The following is a 19,290-nucleotide window of genomic DNA, read 5'->3' on the forward strand; positions in this document are numbered from 1 at the left end:
AGTTTGTAGTGTCTGGGACAAAGGAGAGGAGATCTGGCTGCTCAAGGCCCAGGGGTACTTTGCAGGACTTGGGGTTATTCTCCAGATCATGAATGAATAGGAAATAGGAAGAGGGGGTGGCGTACTGAACTGAGTTTTCCAAAGGTGACTCTAGCAAAGGGCACACTGTAGAGAGGAGAAGAACTAGAGACTACCCTTTGTGTTATAATTGTCCAAGAAGAGATGCTGAGTACCTGTTCTGGGGACGGGAATATTGGGAATGAAATAGCAGAGCAAGACAGGCCAGATACTAAATAGGAGATGAGTCTAAGGATCTGATATGTTTCCACTGGAAACTGACCATCACGGGGAGCTGTCTCCAGCCATCCTCTGAAAAATAGAAGAGTTTGTGAGATCTTAAGCACTTTGCATAAGATTTCCTAGAAAATGCCCTTTCTTTGTTCATATACTTACATCCACTCTCCACCCCCAATTCTGCTAGGTTTTATAAGGAACTGGATTTTCAGAGACCATGAGCCACCTACTAAATGCACCCCTGTCTGTTATCGATAGAACTAGCCTGGGGTCCAAGGATATTCCAAATGCATAGAAGAGAGGAGCTTTATCTTTCTGCTTCTAAATAAGCAACAAACCAGAATGCGTTACTCCATAGCTGTGTCACCATATACTTCTTAGGCAAAGAGACATTTCTATGGAGATATAGAAAATAGTCATTTTTGAGTATTTTAATGGCCAATAAACTTAAACAATATAGGTATTTTTGTTCAATCAATGTGAAGTAGGACCACTGTAAAGACACTAGCAGTTTTGTGGGAATCATCAAGATAGAAGGAAGCTTATAAATATCCAATGATGCACCAGTAATCAAAATAAAAGGTTGTCTTCACTGTGCCCAGTTACTCTTCCCAGCCCAACCCCCCCAACCTGGCAACATATCCCAGGACTTCTCTTTTTCCTCATTTACTCATCCACCCTTCTTTGACTCTCTTGACATGCCACATTCTTCTTCCTGACTACCCTTCCCAGACAAAAACACCCCCAGACAGAAAGGGTTCTGTAACATCTTGCTCTCCTCAACCGAACATGTCCCATCACTGTGGTTAGATGGAGAATAAGTTCCTGGAGGCCAGGCCCAATAATTTCACCTTTCTTTGTATTGTCAGTATTAAGAAGCAATTTTGGATTATGGGAAGTTCACAAGAAAAAGCTAAGCAAGTTAAATAGTTGGATGTTGCATAGCATCCTAGAATTTTAGTGCCAGAAAATATGCAAAACTTTTTAAAAATATTTTATTTATATATTTATGAGAGACACAGAGACAGGCAGAGACACAGGCAGTGAGAGGAGATTCCCTGTGGGGAGCCTGATGCAGGACTCGATCCCAGGACCCCAGGATCATGCCCTGAACCAAACGCAGATGCTCAACCACTGAGCCACCCAGGTGCCCCAAGGATGCCAGACTTGAAGTGTGAACTTCCCATCCTATGTAAGAATTTTTTTTATAGTATCCCTACTATTAAAAAAGAAAGAAAGAAAAAAAAAACTCTTACGTCTTACAGTATTTGCACAGTTCTGTTAGAAGTTCCTTATAGGGTACAACAATCCGTCATTCTATAGCTTCTTACCCATGTGTGTTAGTCCAAACTCGTAGTACAAAACATGAAACCAATCTTCAGTATTCCTACAGAAATGTGCAGAATCAGTTTGGAATAAGCCATAATGTCAACAGTAAGTTGTGGAGTATCCATGTGGACTTTTAGGAGGCACGTGGTTCAGTTTACAGATGGCTACAGTAATTACTATTGACTTTCTGATGGGGCAACATGGATATTTGTAAACTGATGATTGATGAAGTCATTGCTAGTGCATGCACCAGGTGTGGGACAAGAAGAGGAAAGACTTGCGGGCTGAAGACTACTGCCTCATCAATTGTGACTTCCAGCTAAAATTTGATTCTATATTTAAAAGCTTTCAGTTCTGCACACTGGTTACAGGAAATTGACATTTTGCTCTAAGACTGCAAAACCACTTTCAGAACATTCCACCATTCTAAAAGGGACATAATAAAAATTTTGTTAGCAGGAAATTTTTCTTTCTAAATGCTAACTGCAAAAAATCTGGCTAGACCTAGAAGAAAAAAACCTGTAATAAGAGCAAGTTCTAATAGAACTTATGGGATTTTTTTTTAGAAAATTGAAGAAAATTTAGTTTCTGTTTAGCTTACTTTAAAGCCTGTGTTGAGTAATTCACCAATATGGCACTTGCCTTGTGATAGAAAACAGTAATAGCCCTCAGAGGCTGTATAAGTGAGGGACATGTAGTACTTGAAGATCTTATAACTGAACAAAGAATGTAGCATAATACTTAAAGTTCACATATAAGAGATTCACATAATAGAAAAAATATGAGACTCACTTAGTGTAAAAGTTTTATTCACTTAGTAAAATCCTTTCTTAGAAGAAACTTACATAAAATGAATTTCTAAATGAATCATGTATATACAGCTTCCCACTATAAAGTCAGATACCCTCTGATTATATAGTAGAAATAACATAAAAAGTCATTTCAAAAGTTAACAAGCCTCATAAAGTCATATTTGAAAATAAATAATTAATTATAAATCTTTAAAACTATCAAATTGCCCATAAATGAAATTTGACAGAAATATATCTTCCAGAAACCCTAGTATATAATATCTGGCTTTTATGGCTGAATCATAGAACTGTGTCCAATTTCAATATTTGCCCAATAACATCAACATTAGCTGAATAGCTAATGCTAAATCCTGCCAAAAACAAAATAGGTGCTCATTTAGTTGAACATAGCCACATGATATCACATACTTGACATTTCAGTAATGCAGGGATTTAATAGGGCTGATTGGCCATTAAAATGTAAATTTCTAATAGGTATGCAAGGAATTAGTATTAGATTAGATTAATGGTATTAGTATTACATTGTATTAAATAGCATTAGATGGATTTTGAAGCAGTGTAAAGATCAGCTGACTACTGTTGGCATCAATTTTACAAATAGGCATACACATTAACTATACATATACATGATTTAAGGATATATAGCTTATGTTGTATGTATATTATATGTATACATATATATGTTATTTAAAGATGTAGTTGTATATACAGAAGAATAATGAAATATCTAGAATAGGATGAGTTAGCCTAGGGCTAGCTCATCAGTGTATTAAAAACAAGATGTTTTTACTCTGTTAGGGACATATGATTTATGGCACCTTCCTAATGTTTTCCTTTGTTTTGAAATAGGTTGTTTGGTATCAAATCAGTAATTCACACGGACTGTTCCAGCACCTGGAAGATCATAGCAAACCCAGACCTGTCATGGTATCACCATGCCAACCCCATCGTCCTGCTGGTGATGTACTACACGCTGGCAACGCTGATCCGCATCTGGCTACAGGAACCCCTTGTAAGAATCAAAAGGTTTTGGTGATCTATCTGAAAAATAACCTGGAGACTCCAGGTGAAATGGCCCATTCCTATTAACTGCTGACTAATCAGTGCTATATTCCAAAACAACTATAGTGTTCTGGTTCTAGTATCGAGCACAACGTGAATATAAATGCTATCAGAACAAAGCCCAGCTTCCCTTGGCTATATTTCCACACACTGCCAAGAATGGCCACTGGTGAGGAGAAGGGAAGACACTTTCATTTTCATTGAGCACTTGCTAAGGGCCGGGCCATATGCTAGGCTGTTGACATAATTTGTTTCACTGAATGCACTACATGATTCTGAAGAATAGGTATCATTACCCATCCTAGAGTTGAGTAAAATGAGCTTAGAGAAGTAAATTGGTCTAAGCAGTAGAAATCAGCTTCAAATTCATGTTTGACAGTTTGGCTATTGTGGACATTGCTGCTATAAACATCGGGGTGCAGGTGTGGAGCCTCGGTGTCCATCGAAAGATGAATGGATAAAGAAGCTGTGGTCTATGTATACATGGAATATTACTCAGCCATTAGAAATGACAAATACCCACCATTTGCTTCGACGTGGATGGACCTGGAGGGTATTATGCTGAGTGAAATAAGTCAATTGGAGAAGGACAAACATTATATGGTCTCATTCATTTGGGGAATATAAAAATAGTGAAAGGGAATAAAGGAGAAAGGAGAAAAATGAGTGGGAAATATCAGAAAGGGAGACAGAACATGAGACACTCCTAACTCTGGGAAATGAACTAGGGGTGGTGGAAAGGGAGGTGGGTGGGGGGTGGGGGTGACTGGGTGACGGGCACTGAGGTGGGCACTTGACGGGATGAGCACTGGGTGTTATTCTATATGTTGGCAAATTGAACACCAATAAAAAATAAATTTATAAAAATAAAAAAAAAAAATTCACGTTTGACAACAAAGCCAGGGCTTCGGTGACTACACAGCCTGTTTTCACGGTGACTGGAATTTTCAGAACTTCTCAGACCTTTAACATCTGAGAATGTGATAGGGATACCCCATTTCTCAGGGGTGCCTGTAACCCCCTGAGGACCCTCCTGTGAGGCGTGTGGACTAGGGGGTTTCCTTTAGGCATGACAGAGGACTGGGTTATTCCTGTGAGTATTAACAAGGTACATAGCACTTTTGAGGGCAGGGCCACAGAGCCCTGGGAAGCCTCCCTTCCCTTTTAGTGAAAGAAAACTTCAGCCGTTTTCATTTCTTCCCCTAATTGACTGTAAGAAGCTCAGTTGTAAGGTAGCTATTGGCACCCAAGGGAGGAAAATAGTGTAGACAAGGGTTGTCACATCTCCTGTCCACCACCTGTCAGGGTAGTGTCCATATATCAGAAGCCATTCCAGTGAGCATGCCTGCATGAAGCCACACCTCCTGTCCTGTCACTTCTAGGTTAGGGCCTATTCTGTATTTACATCCACAAGACTGTTACCCACACGCTCATTCATTCAGTCTGACAGGCAGACAGCAAATATTTATTGAAAGCCAACTATCTCAGACGCTAAGCTCGAGGCAGGAGTAGAGCATCACCCATAGGCGAGATCCCCACTCAGAGGAAGTGGACATTCTACAAGAGAAAAAGCAGTTCAGGAGAAGTAAATGGGGTCCAAGTCATATAGTGTGAGGGAACTAGGTCCCTCCGTCCCTCCCCCCTGCAGAAATGGGCCTCTGTCCTGTCCTCCTTCCTGTGTGACACCTCCTTCCCACTGGGCAGACAGGCCCGGGTGATGAGGGCCACAGAGGCAGTTTTGTTCATAGGGTTCTCGTATAGCATCTTTCTTTGGGTTCAGCATGCAGCTGATGGCAGCTGCATGTAAAAAAATGCTTATGGGATCATAAGGAACCCCAATATTTCTGTGTTACATTTTTCTACGACTCTCTCCCCAAATCTGTGTGTGCCAGCAAAATGCTTTAAAGTGAACTGTGTTCACTTCCTCCATAAACACACAGAAGGTAAAGGATGTGCACATATGTGCAAATAAAAGTGTACACCAAAGAAATTAAAATAGATGATGGGAATGGCTTCTGAACAATGTCTTACAAGGGATGGAAATGATCGTAAGGCATCCAAGCTAATAAGAGGTCCGGGTATTCTTCACTCTCCCTGCATATCCCAGGCAGGCCCACAGAGTGGCAGGAGCTGTTGTAGCCCTGTTGTCATGCTTCCATATGGGTGAAGGCTGTGGTGTAGCCCCTCAGGCCATTAGACATTCGGCTTCCTCAGCCTCGGACCATCTGGGGACAAAGGAAAGTAGAGTTAATAGCAATATTAGAGATGGCAGTGTCTGGAGGGGAGTGTGGAGAACAGGGCCTGATTCATACCAGCGTCAACCTTTCAGGTGGCCAATATTTTAAATGGGCTGGGACACAGCACTTTTTCATTGAGGCAATGATGGAAGACAGGTGGCTGATTATATCATAGTTCCAGATGACCTGGCACATTTCACAAAAATGCCAGCCAACAAATGTGAGTTCTGAGGTGAAAGTCTACAATGCATGTTTGAGAAGGAGAGAGAGGGAAGCCGGTGTCGAGAGTTAAAGAATATATGGGTCCCACCTGGCAAGCGTGAACTCCGACCTGGGCCTTTGGGTACTCCCGTGGGTGCTCCACCCTGGCACACTGGAGCCCAGAAATTGAGCACTTTGTCTAAGTTCCCTTCCTGTACGCCAGTCTCAGCGGTGTGTTAATGCCCTTTTTGCTGGAGCGCCTTTGTTAGGAAACCACACAAAAGCACCCCAGGGCATCCTGCCCCTTATACTACTCTCTCTCTTTATAGCTCTTCTAGACCAATGGTCTGATTTAGGCCAGCATCCCACAAGGCAAGGTGATGGTTTTGTGCGTTGGATATGTTCTTTCCTACTATTGTGTGTAAGCTCCAGATGATACCACCTTTACTTAATTTCTTTTGTTTTTTAAAAGATTTTATTTATTTATTCATGAGACACACACACACACACAGAGAGAGAGAGAGAGAGAGAGAGAGAGAGAGAGAGAGGCAGAGACACAGGCAGAGGGAGAAGCAGGCTCCATGCAGGGAGCCCGACGTGGGACTCGATCCCGGGTCTCTAGGATCACACCCTGGGCTGAAGGTAGCGCTAAACCGCTGAGCCACCCGGGGTCCCACTTAATTTCTTTTTAATTAAAGATTGCTGGAGGCTGGGTTACATAGTCCACTGAGTACTTTTTTTAAAGTTCTTCCTTTAAGAAACATTTGCATTAGTGTAGTTTGGAATATGCAGTGAGACGCTGTGGGCATTTCACATGAGAGCATATCTCTGTAATTTATGGGGCTTAGGAGGGAATCAGGATGTAATACTAACATGCTGAGCCTTTACAGGGTAGCATTGGTGTCCTTCTTAAAGTGTTTTACTAAAATTCCATATATCGTATACATTAATTTTAAAAAAATTGATCTTTATCAAGGCACAGGTGAAAAACTTTCTCTGGGTCACACAGGCCACTGAGGAACCTGCTCTTGGGAGAAGAGCTGGTCCTGTGGGTTATTCTGTGTCTCAGGTGCAGGACGACAGGACCAAGGAAGAGGACAGAGCCCTGGCTTGTAGCCCCATCCAAATAACAGCCGAGAGGAGGAGGAGCCTGTGGTATGCCACCCATTATCCAACTGACGAGAGAAAAGTAAGCTACAAGAAAGCAATTTCTGTTTCCTAATTTATTGTCCTTCTTTTGTGTTACATTGCTGAATATAAATCATGTGTCATATGCAAGCTCAGATTATAGATATAGATTGATTTCGATATTGGAAGCAGAGGGCTCTATTCAGAGAGGAGAACCCAGTGCTTCTGAAGGAGATACATGGTTCCACTATACCCTGTGAGAACACCATTTCATATTTCAGTGCTTTCTATTGAAATATCTTAATCCTCAAAAGAAAGTTTGTTCTTAATTTTAGAAAGCAAATTTGAGTTTAGAACAAACAAAAAATAACAAAGCAATTGGTTAGCATCGGGCAGGGAAACTCTCAGTGTTGAAACACATTGCAGAAAATAATTTCACTTTATTGGTAGCCAGCCACAGTAACAACTCAGTAACCGCTGAGAGAAAAACAAAGCAGTCTATAAGAATATGATTAAATATCTTGTATTATTTTGAGGCAACAGTATGGATTGATGCGGAAAAATGAGTCACAAAGGGTAATTCCTATAACCCTTGGATCATTTATTGACCATTTTAAATTCAACTCAGTGCTACATTGACTTGTTAAAAATGCCCATTTGCAGTGTTTTAATGACAAATTCCAAGCATTTGCTTCCCAGCATGTTAGAGAGTTGAGGAGTAGATTCTCTGATTTGGTGGCTGGTGAGTTTCTCTAAGGCACATGGCCTTATTCTAGGCATGGTCATGTACTGAGGGAGGGCAAAACAGTGGATGACTGCCTTAGGCAGTGGATGGTCTTTTTTTTTTTAAGATTTTATATATTTATTCATGAGAGATGCAGAGAGAGGCAGAGACACAGGCAGAGGGAGAAGCAGGCTCCCTGCAGGAAGCCTAATGTGGGACTCGATCTCGGGACCCTGGGATCACACCCTGAGCCAAAGGCAGATGCTCAACCAGTGAGTCTCCCAGGCGCCTGGCAGTAGATGGTCTTATGGCCCCTGAAATATCTGAGGATTTCCAGTGACCTTTCTCTCTCTTCATGTCATTTGTCAGATTATCCTGCTCCTTTTACTAAATAACAGATATCCATAAGGGATAGCTATATCCATAGCTCAGGAACTTTTCAAATTGAGGTGTGTGGACCTCTGGGGATCCCTGAGACCTTCACAGAGACCCACAAGCTCAAACTCTTTTCTAAAAATATTTAAAATATGTGCCTTTCTTCCACTGTGCTGACGTGTTCTGATACAAAGAACAAAACAAACCCAGGCAGTGGCATGAATCCCCAGGGCAGCAGTCCTGCCTTTCGCCACCATGAGCTTATAGAAAACAAAGTGGCAAGGCCAGTTCCACTTAAGAATATTCTTGATGATGGGATCCCTGGGTGACTCAGCGGCTGAGCATCTGCCTTTGGCTCAGGGCATGATCCTGGGGTCCTGGGATCGAGTCCCACATCGGGCTCCCTGCATGGAGCCTGCTTCTCCCTCTGCCTGTGTCTCTGCCTCTCTCTGTGTGTGTGTCTCTCAGGAATAAATAAATAAAATCTTTTAAAAAAAGAATATTCTTGATAAGCCAAAAATAGTTGTCAGTTTTCTTAAACCTCCATTTCGGAGCTCACATCTTTTTAATATCCCATGTGGCAACATGGGACGTTGCACAAAGTCCCGTGTGTGAAAGTGTGATGACATCTCGATGAAAAGCACTTGGCTGTTGTAGGAAGCGTGAGCGGAACTCACTGTTGCCGACTGCAGGCACAGTCATTTGAAAGAGCCACTCGCGAACAAATTACAGTTCCTCAGAGATGGATAGGTGGCCAAGAATTACAGCAAGGTGAAGGGAGTGAACTCACCACTTCAAGGCAAACAATTGATAGCACTTGTTGACGATGGTAAAATTTGAACTTTTGAGTGAAAATTAGAATATTAGAAAACTTGTATCTGCTATTCAGAGCTTGAAAACTTCCCAGTGCTCAGGACCTTCCTGATGAGATCAGTGGTGGTAGGATAGTAACAAAGGTGCTTTATAAATATTGTGTAATATTTAAATATTGTGTAATGAAATGTGTCAATATTTGATACTTTATAAACTCATTGACACAAATCACCAACGCATGACACATCAGTAGATTTTAATGTAACAGTGTGAAAAGTTCATTGATACAGTTTCAGATTCCATGTAGCCACTGATCTTCAGGTTACTACCCACTCTTGACTTTGGTATAGTATCAAACAAACAAAGAAAACAGCAACTGTCTACAATTACCTGGGTAGCCAATTGAAATGCTCTTCCCTTTTCCAACTACAAAGCTTGGTGAAGCCAGATTTTCTTAATATATTTCAGCCAGAATAACATCCCACAACAGATTAAATGCTCAGCAGATATGAGAATCCAGCTGTTTTCTTTTAAGCCACATATTTAAAAAATTGCAAAAGCATAAAATAATACCATTTTTTCACTATTTGTTTTTTAAAATAGCTATTTGAATAAAATGATTTATGTTAACATGTTCAATTTTAAGAAAAAAATAATGAACTAATAAATATCTTTAAAGGCTTCAATTTTAATTTCTAGTATACTAGATAATGATACACACAACTCCCATCGTTAAAAACTCTTTAGGGGATCCCTGGGTGGCGCAGCGGTTTGGTGCCTGCCTTAGGCCCAGGGCGCGATCCTGGAGACCCGGGATCGAATCCCACATCCAGCTCCCGGTGCATGGAGCCTGCTTCTCCCTCTGCCTGTGTCTCTGCCTCTCTCTCTCTCTCTGTGACTATCATAAATAAATAAAAAATAAATAAAAATAAAAACTCTTTAGGACTTTCAGTGATTTTTATAATCATAAGTGAGTCCTGATCCAAAAAGTTGGAGAACCATGAGCACAGCAAGTACTTATTATTTGGGGGGGGGGGGGGGGGGCATCCAAACCACCTGGCCTTAAACTAATATAGTTTGAAGGCATAGTCGTGTAATTAGTTTGTGGTAGACGGTATGTAAATCTTAAAATAATCTCAAGCTGCATTGCAAGTCAATTTTTCTTTAGTATGAAACTTCTATTTCTTGATAAATCAGTAAATATTTTCAGAATTCTGCAGAGGTCTCAAGGGTTTTGGAAGTATTAAATGAAGCAGCTTATTCTATTCGAACAAAATTGTTGAAAAATATTATCCATTTTTGTAGTCACGTAGTTTATGACTGGTTATTTGCTGTCATGATTAAAAGTTAACATCAGAAGCTGGAAAACAGTTACAATAAATAGCGACATCAGTTCAATTATTTGTCCCTTTATATTTTGCATGGCAACTTTAACATACTAGCATCTAGCTAGTTGAAGGAATGGGCATGTGTATAGTAAAACTTTATAGATATATATATAAACACTGCAGTGCTTTCTGCTTACATATTAACATTGCTGTCCTGCATTGCTTTTTGCAGCTTTTATCCATGACCCAAGATGACTACAAACCATCTGATGTTAGTATATTCTTAGAATTATCATTTATGCTCGTGTAAGTGATGTAAAAGCAATATAAATGGAATTAGCTCCTTTGGGTATATTTTAATGATCCATAAAATTTTCCTAAGTTTTTGAATTTTTTTTGTAGAAGTTATATCTGGTTTGTTGCTGTTGTAACACTGACTCATATAATATGAGCTCAACTACAGTCGTACAGAATGTATTTAAACTTATAAAAAGCCACATTGGAGGGTTTCTAAAAGCATTTTGCTCTGCAGATATATTAATTACATAATTTAGGAAGTCTTGCATGTTCATGGACACACACATGCACACACACACAAGTATATTTATATCCTAAAGCCAAAGAGACAGGGGAAAACCCAAGAAATTGCACTTACTGTTACAAAAGCTTCAACACAGGAACTGCAAGCTGGCAGCATCAGCAAAGATGTCAAGGTGGGGTGCCTGCTAACCTGAGACTGCATTAGTCCCCTCTGAGCTCCGTGGGGTGGTGGGCAGGGTAGGGAGGGCTCTGGCTGGGGCTTAGGAAAGGTCTAGGGTCCAGGGGCTGGAGGGATGGTTGGGAGGAGAAGCCACAAGACCAGAGGCTGGAGAGGTGCTCAGAGCAGATTGGGAAGCCCTGGCCAGCCTTTTCCAGGGATCACACTTGGTACTGAGAACAGTGTGCTTTGCATGGTGTTTAGCAGAAGTACAACCAGATCAGATTCGATTTTTCCCAGGACCATTCTGAAAAATAGATCTGAATAGAGGAGCATGCACGATTCATTTTGCTAAAGTGGAGAATGGACAAGACTGTTCAGCTCTGTTCTTCACTGTGGAGTTGTGCTCAGGTAGATGAGGGAAGGCGGCAGTACGCCCACCCTGGAGGCGGGAGCTGCTGTCGCAGGTGTGCCTTTGCCCTGCCCTCCCCTGGCAGGGCCTGCTGGTGACTGTGAACGGCAACCCAGTAGACTATCACACCATCCACCCCAGTCTGCCCGTGGAGAACGGCCCTGCCAAAGCCGACCTGTACTCCACCCCCCAGTACCGGTGGGAGCCCTCCGAAGACTCCTCAGGTAAGGACCAGCTCTGCGGAGTGCACGTTGCACCCCCGGTTTTAGCTCGTCTCACACATACACTCAGCACCTCTCTGTGTCTTGTTTACTGTTTACTGTGTTAGTTCTGTTTTTTTTCTAAGATGTGTTGTCTTCCGAGGTCAGTATAATTCAGCTCATTATCTTCAGTTCTGTATTTTGCCCCAGCACATTGCTATGTGTATTCTATCCTCACACACAAGATAAATGGAATAATTGGGGCAGACTTTGAAAAATAACAGGCAAAAAATTATTTTAAACATGCCAACTCAGTTTTCGTGTTAAACCTATGTGTCTGTGTGTTTTGTTTTTTCTATAATTTGATTTTGCAATCACAGTCAATAGTTTTGCTGGTTCATGGATGAATGTTTTCAGAAAAAGCTCTTTTTATCTATTTAAAAAAAAAAAAAAAAGGAGGAGGAGGGTCCAAACTCGTACTAAGCCTCTATTCCCATTTGTCTCAGTTTATTATGTTGAGGGAAAACAGGCGGTACTAGAGATGACAAATTGGTGACTGTGACTTGGGTTTTGTTTCTGTTGGCCTCTGCAGCATTTTCTAAAATGAAAAAAAGAAAGCAACCAACATTTTAAAAGTGCAGCTCTGACTATGATATGGAAGTTTCTGGAATCCCTTGAAGAATGTGAATATTCTGGCAACCCTGGCCCCTCGTTTCTACAAGGCAGCGGTTGGCTTGACCGCTGTTGTCACTGCCCTGACAGAGACCTTGCTGGTCACCAATTCATAGAGACAGAATTCACAAAGTTTACTCTTGACAGGGAGGGAGGCAGAGCACATGCAGGTGGCAGCAAAGTGGCTATAAAACTCTACTGGACTTTTCTGTTTATATGGAATTAAACCTAGAGTTGTTGTACATGATCCCACCTTGAGCAAATGGCCAGCAACTGAGCAACTATCCAGCCTGTGTTATTGATGCATTAAGCTTAATGTGTTTTTTCTTAATTCTTTATCAAGCATATTCTACTGCAGTGTTCTGCGTAGGTATCAGTATGGCCTGCAGTTGCTCCTGCCCTGGCACCTGCTGAGTAGCACAAAGGGTTATAACGTCACACTACGCAGCCTCAGTAAGGTCAGAATGAGATCAGTTCCCTAACCCAGCAGCTTTGCCCATCCCCCTAGCCCCAGGTGGCACCTACTGTCTCCAAAGGAGCACTGGACTCCATGGGTTAATTATCCATTTCTGCTTCCTATATGCATGCATTTCAGTTTGTAAGTTGGATTTAAACCAAGATCTTCATTTACTAAATGCCTCAAGGAAATACCATACTTTCTAAAGTGTGCTCCTCAGAATCATGAAGGGCAGGCCCAGGAACCAGCATTTGTGACTTTTTAAGGTTGAAACTCTCGGGTCACAGCCAGGTAATCTTTTCTTTACATGTGACTTAACATTTAAAAAAAAAATGAACAGAATTTGGCTGCTGACAGGGCAAACTCATACATATTCATATCATAACTTCAACTTTCCAAGGTAAAACAAAAGCTGGAAAGTCATTTTTTAATTCTAATCTGTTTATGCAGACAGCATCACAACCACGGAAGTAACACTCCAGGAGCTGTAAAATCCATCAGATTCAGTTTTTTCCGCATTGTCTCAGATCTGTGGACTTGCCCTCTCAAACCCCAGTCCTAACACTGAGGGGATGGAAGGTAGCGGGTGTCTGCACGAGGAGATACCACCAACCTCACTTAGAGGCTTGCTTCTGGAGCTTGTGCACAGCAATGTGATGGTCACTGGTTTTTCAGTGGTTTGTTTTCTCTTCATGGTGCAGAGCAACTCCCTGATGCAACCCACTTACATGCAGCCCATTTAATTCGAACAGGACAGAAAGGACATTTCACATAAGTGTGTCATTCATTACTTCATCTCATAAATCAGATTAGTTTTCCTGACACGTGGGAGAGGATCTTGAGGAGAATCCTTCTTTCACCCCTACGCCAGGACTTTCCTATTGCTGGTCCTTCTCTCCTCAGCCCTCCACACTTTCTCTTGCTTTTAATGTGATAATTCTATCCTTAGTATAACTATTCTGCCTCTGAATGACCTAAAAGGAAACCATGGGCTACTGAGCTCATACCAGGAAAGTGGTTGGTTGGTTGGTTGGCTTCCTGTACCGTCACTATCCATATTCCAGATAGTGTTTGCATTAGTTATCTATTACTGAATAACAAATTACTCCCAAACTTAGTGACTTAAAACATTTAGTGTCACAGTTTCTGTGGGGGCAGGAATCGGGTCTGGCTAAGATGTGCTTCTCTGGCTCAAGGTCTCTCATTAGGTCGTAGATAAGCTGCTGGCTTGGGCTGTGGTCTCATCTGACGGCTTACCTGAAGAGAATCTGCTTTCATGCCCAATCGTGTAGTTACTGCCTGGCCTCAAGCTCTTGTTGCCTGCTCACCAGAGACACCAGTTCCTTGCCACCTGGACCTCTTCTTAGGGCACTTCACAACATGGTAGCTGGCTTCTCTCAGAATGAGCAAGAAATGAGAGAAAGGGCCCAAGGCTAAAGCCACAGTCTTTTTAAATATATAACCTTGGAAGTCACATTCCATCCCTCCTCTTTGTTAGCAGCTCATCAGAGGTCCCACTCACACTCAAGGGGAGAGGACTACACAAAGGCATGAACATCAGGAGGTAGGATTCATTGGGAGCATCTTGGAGGCTACCTTCCATACCCTCTTAAATTGAAATTTTCTTTCTGGGATTTCTGAGCACAGGATTCCATTACTGACCAGGCACCATTTCCTGAATCTGTTGGCATTCTAAGGGCTTTGTTAGTTGAAAATAATATCTGATGTCTTAAATAAGCCTCTTGTAAAAAAAAAAAAAGTCTCTTGTAAAACGATATATGTGCTGCAGTGCTGGGGATATTTATCAAGAATTCACATATTAGCATAAAGTTGTATAAATGATTTCTCCATCTAGAAAAGAAAGAGGAAGAAGAGGACGAGAAGGAAGAATTTGAGGAGGAAAGGAGCCATGAGGAGAAACGAAGTGTTAAAGTTCATGCCATGGTCTCCGTGTTCCAGTTTATTATGAAGCAAAGTTACATCTGTGCCCTTATTGCCATGATGGTATGTATGAGAGAGGACATCCAGCATGCCTGACAAATGCCCCACTATCCTCTTATGGCTGGCACAAATATATAATCTTCCTAGTGCCTTGGCACAGATTGGTTGGTTATGTTATTTTTCTTGGGATCTTTATATTACAGATTTCAAAATAATGTTCTGGGGAACCCTGGGTGGCGCAGCGGTTTGGCGCCTGCCTTTGGCCCAGGGCGCGATCCTGGAGACCCAGGATCGAATCCCACGTCGGGCTCCCGGTGCATGGAGCCTGCTTCTCCCTCTGCCTGTGTCTCTGCCTCTCTCTCTCTCTCTCTCTCTCTGTGACTATCATAAATAAATAAAAATTAAAAAACAAAACAAAACAAAATACTGTTCTGTTCTATTTAACCTCCTTGAAAATATTAATACATTTCTCTCAAATTAGCCTGTCTAATGAGACTGTTTCCTAATTTGCCAGTTTAAAACGATCTATTGGAGGTGCTCCTGGGTAGCTATGTTGGTTAAGTATCCAACTTGTGATTTCAGCTCAGATCACGATCTAGGGACTGTGAGGTCGAGCCCTATGTCAGGCTCTGCACTGGGCATGGAGCTTGCATAAGATTTCCTCTCTCCCTCTGCCCTGCCTCCACTCTCTCTCTCTCCCTCTCTCTAAAAAAAAAATAATAAATTTAAAAATAAGAGGATCTACTGGGTAGTGGCTCTGTGTGGTATGGTGGTGTCCAAGATTGACATAGACTGCTTTTATTTCCTTCAAACAGTGAGAGTTACATTCACATCTTATCTTAAATATGAGTGAGACTTTACCCCATCTTAGTTGCAATAAATTTTTACCAATTTGAACATCAAACAACCAGAGTTCCCAAGAGCTTTTCCAATTGCAAGCACTCAGTTGACGTGTGTTTATACTCACTTTGAGGTACATCTTCCATCTCTGGCATCACAGCTTCAAAAAAATAGCCCTTTGGCCTAGAGATAGAAGATAAAAGACAGTCTAATTTGTAACATTCCTAAAAACAAGCTTGTATGGGAAAACGGATTTATTTTTGAGAAACCTAACACTTATCTAACACAAAACTCTTCCGTATTTTGTGGTCAGTGGCGAGATCCCATGGACAACTTTGGTGATAAAAAATGAAAATATTTTCTACCTCTAGACAGAAGATGCCTAAACAGTTTCTCCAGACACTCTCTCAAGATGTCTTCCAATTGCACCTGCATGTTAAGTCAACTTCAGTTTCTATTGCACATCTGAGAGAGAGAGCTGGCAAAGAGAAAGTTCCTTGAAATTAAAGGTGGTTCATTTAGTGATTGCAGACTCTGTTCTTTAAATAGTATTAATTCTGTGTTCTTTGGGCACTTTTTGACATGTTTGATATATCGACTTCTAATTTAAACTACAACAAAATTCTAATTTTAAAATATCAAATATAAACACAATTTACAATTCTGACTATGAACCCAAAAGAGTATATATACACCCTTCTTCTCTTTTTTCTAAAAATAAGCCTGTTTAGCTTGGTCCTTCTTTTAAAAAAAAAAGATTTTATTTATTCATTTGAGAGAGAGAAAGAGTACAAGCAGAAGGAGAGAAAGGAAGAGGGAGAAGCAGGCTCCTCACTAAGCAGGGACCCTGAGACCATGACTCAAGTTGAAGGCAGTTGCTTAGTTGACTGAACCACCTGCTACCCCTAGTTTGGTCTCTCTCTCTCTCTCTTTTTGTAAAGAAATAGAGCTAAAAAAAAAAAAAAGACTTGGTATACACATTTTGTTACTTAGTAGAAAAACTCTATTGTAAAAACTACATAACAGAGGAGATCCTTCATTAAAGATATGTCCTTGTCTGGTGCCATTTTCATTGTTTTAGTGGAGCCATAATACTAATATTTTAAAAGTGCCTGCCTTCCAAGGAAGCACTCCACTGCAGCAGAGTTTTCATCACAGACAGAAAGGGCAGTCCTGAGGAGCCAAATGTGTTAGAATGATACATGCATTTATTCAAAAATACAAAGTATGAATTTACTAAACTATCAAACAATCTGGAAACTGAACATAATGCAGAAGTATCCCAACTACCATAACTGAAAGGCATATATGTGACTTAGGCACTATAAATAAAATAGGTTTAAAAAACTTATTGCCTAGTGCCTCATAACTTGTTTTTCTTCCTCTTCCCCCCTCACCTTCCTAAGAATAGTGGTGGTGGGGGGGTGAATCTGCTGGAATTATAATACCTGTGATTTTTTTCCTGGATCACACACAAAAAAATGGCAGTTACATCTGCATTTCATACTGAGATAAATGCATTTAATAGTGCATTTAATGCAAATACAAAAGCATTCAGTGTTACCTAATTTAATAAACAGTATTTCTAAGAAATCATATTTACATGAAAATAATTCAGACTTGATAATAGCTATGTCACTAATCTAATTTTAATAAAAGCAATTTTAATTTCCAGTTTACGTTTTTCATATGTTTCGACCAAAAATTTTAAATAATTCACCGTTTACAAAGCTAGGTGTCCTCTAGAACAAATTTACAAATTTCTGAGAGGAAATATTTGTTTGTTCCACTCTGCTTGTCAAACATTTTGGACTTTCCATCTAACTCTTGGTAATTTGTGATATTCAGGAATGCAATTGATTTTAATAGCCTCAAACATATCTAGAAAACATTTTTAAAGGTCTTTTCACAAAAATTAGGTATGAGATATCGGTAGGAAAGGCTAGATCTCTGGAAGTTAATAATACCGTTGAGCCTGATTTATGTATTGTTCTGGTACCTGCCCTTTGAGATTCATTTCTGGTTCTTTGTAAGTTTAGTGTGAATGAAGAAGATAAATCATTTGTCCAATGAGTCTGATGGCTTTTTAGTCCTACCCTTTACAGGCCAGAAGCTGAGTCTGGCCTTTAAATGAACTTGATGTTATTGTTTGGAATGTGCAGAAGCTGAAGACACACCTTCTTCTTAGCAAGATCAAGTTTTCTCTTCAGGTCATCCCTATGCCTCAGGTTGGGATGTCTCCCCATGGTTTCACCACTCTCTCTTCTCCCTGATTTGAATGTTATTGACATTTTCCTCTTAGATAATTTGTAACCTAACAGAGTGGGGACTGTACATTGTACTGATCATCATTATATTGTCCCTTCCCTTTTCCCTTGAGGCTTGGAGCATCACCTATCACAGCTGGTTGACTTTCGTGTTGTTGATTTGGTCATGCACCCTTTGGATGATTCGCAACAGAAGAAAATATGCCATGATAAGCTCTCCTTTCATGGTTGTCTATGGAAATCTGTTGCTGATACTACAGTATATATGGAGTTTTGAACTCCCCGAAATTAAAAAGGTCCCAGGATTTTTAGAGAAGAAAGAGCCAGGAGAACTTGCCTCAAAGGTAAGTGAATAGGAAAACAAGAAAACAAAACATTGAGACGAATCCAAAATAACCATAATAAACATATCCAAGCACAAACTTGCTAACATGGGTTCCAAATATTCTGTGCTTTACAAAAAAAGACTAGACTAAGAACTCTGAGAAATAATTTATATTGCTTAGAGGTCTTTATGATCTAAATGTGAATAAATATTATGCCATGATTTTATATTTTATTTAAAATAACGCTTTCCACTGAAAGGAAAAATATAGTCTGTTATATTTTAATGTCAATTACAGTGTAGTAGAAATTAGATGGGGAAATAGGAAAATACATGTAAAATGTATCCAAGGGTTGGAGAATTTTCTTTGATCTCAGTTTTCAAAACAGGCTGAACACATTGCTGTGTTCACTGATTATTAGTAAAAAACATTTTTTCTTCAATCATGTCTTTAAAAAAAACACTGCTGGCAGCACAAATTAAGTGTGACACTTACCTTTTTTCTTTCTGCAGATTATATGATATTCCTTCATGCCTAGGAACAAGGTTCATGATCTTTCAGTGCTCATTATTTTCATGGTCCATTTTAATAGTTTTTACTTCAGACCCAACCTTTCTGTTTTGTGGACAAAGTGGCAGACTCTAAAAACACATTCCCTTTGTGCTGATGACTTTGTGTTAAGACTGTGAAAGAGGTCTCGTGTCATTACTCAGTGAGCCTTGAACACCTTTCTCTTCTAGGCAGAGAATCACTCTCTGAAAGGGGCATTAATTTACATCACACAAAACCCCCCTTCCCTGAGAGCAAGCACGTTTTTTACAGGTTACCAGACACCCCATATCCAAGGCAACCAGGCATAAACGGGGTGCTAGTAGATACCAAGGATTGGTTCTCTTAACAGACTTGGTGAAGGCTATTGGGGTAAAAGAGAAACTCCTAACAGGTAAATAGTAATGACAGAAATTAGATCATAATCCCCTGTGTTCACAGACCATGGCAACTTCATTCATTCATTTATTCATTTATTCATACAAAACTCTCATGCCTATATACTCCCACTTTCTCTCTCAAACCCCACTCCATGCTGACAGTCCCACAGAATATTTTCACTGACAAGTCACCTTTGTCTCACACTCTTCCGTCTCCTTCTCTCCTTCCCTGACCTTCCACTCAAA

At 40.5% G+C, this 19,290-nt stretch overlaps 1 protein-coding gene across 3 annotated transcripts in view; it reads left to right on the forward strand.

Annotated features, from left to right (window-relative positions):
* Positions 1-19,290, forward strand: part of PIEZO2 (piezo type mechanosensitive ion channel component 2) — a 441,773-nt gene that overhangs the window by 316,746 nt on the left and 105,737 nt on the right. For all 3 annotated transcript variants that reach the window (XM_072734883.1, XM_072734882.1, XM_026005962.2), the window contains exons 8-13: positions 3,285-3,447; positions 7,005-7,124; positions 10,536-10,574; positions 11,498-11,636; positions 14,597-14,745; positions 17,903-18,133. In XM_072734883.1, the coding sequence (XP_072590984.1) occupies positions 3,285-3,447; positions 7,005-7,124; positions 10,536-10,574; positions 11,498-11,636; positions 14,597-14,745; positions 17,903-18,133 (841 nt within the window). The remainder of the gene's footprint in view (positions 1-3,284; positions 3,448-7,004; positions 7,125-10,535; positions 10,575-11,497; positions 11,637-14,596; positions 14,746-17,902; positions 18,134-19,290) is intronic.

This window comes from Vulpes vulpes, chromosome 13 (genome assembly GCF_048418805.1).
Source record: "Vulpes vulpes isolate BD-2025 chromosome 13, VulVul3, whole genome shotgun sequence".
NCBI lineage: Eukaryota > Metazoa > Chordata > Mammalia > Carnivora > Canidae > Vulpes > Vulpes vulpes.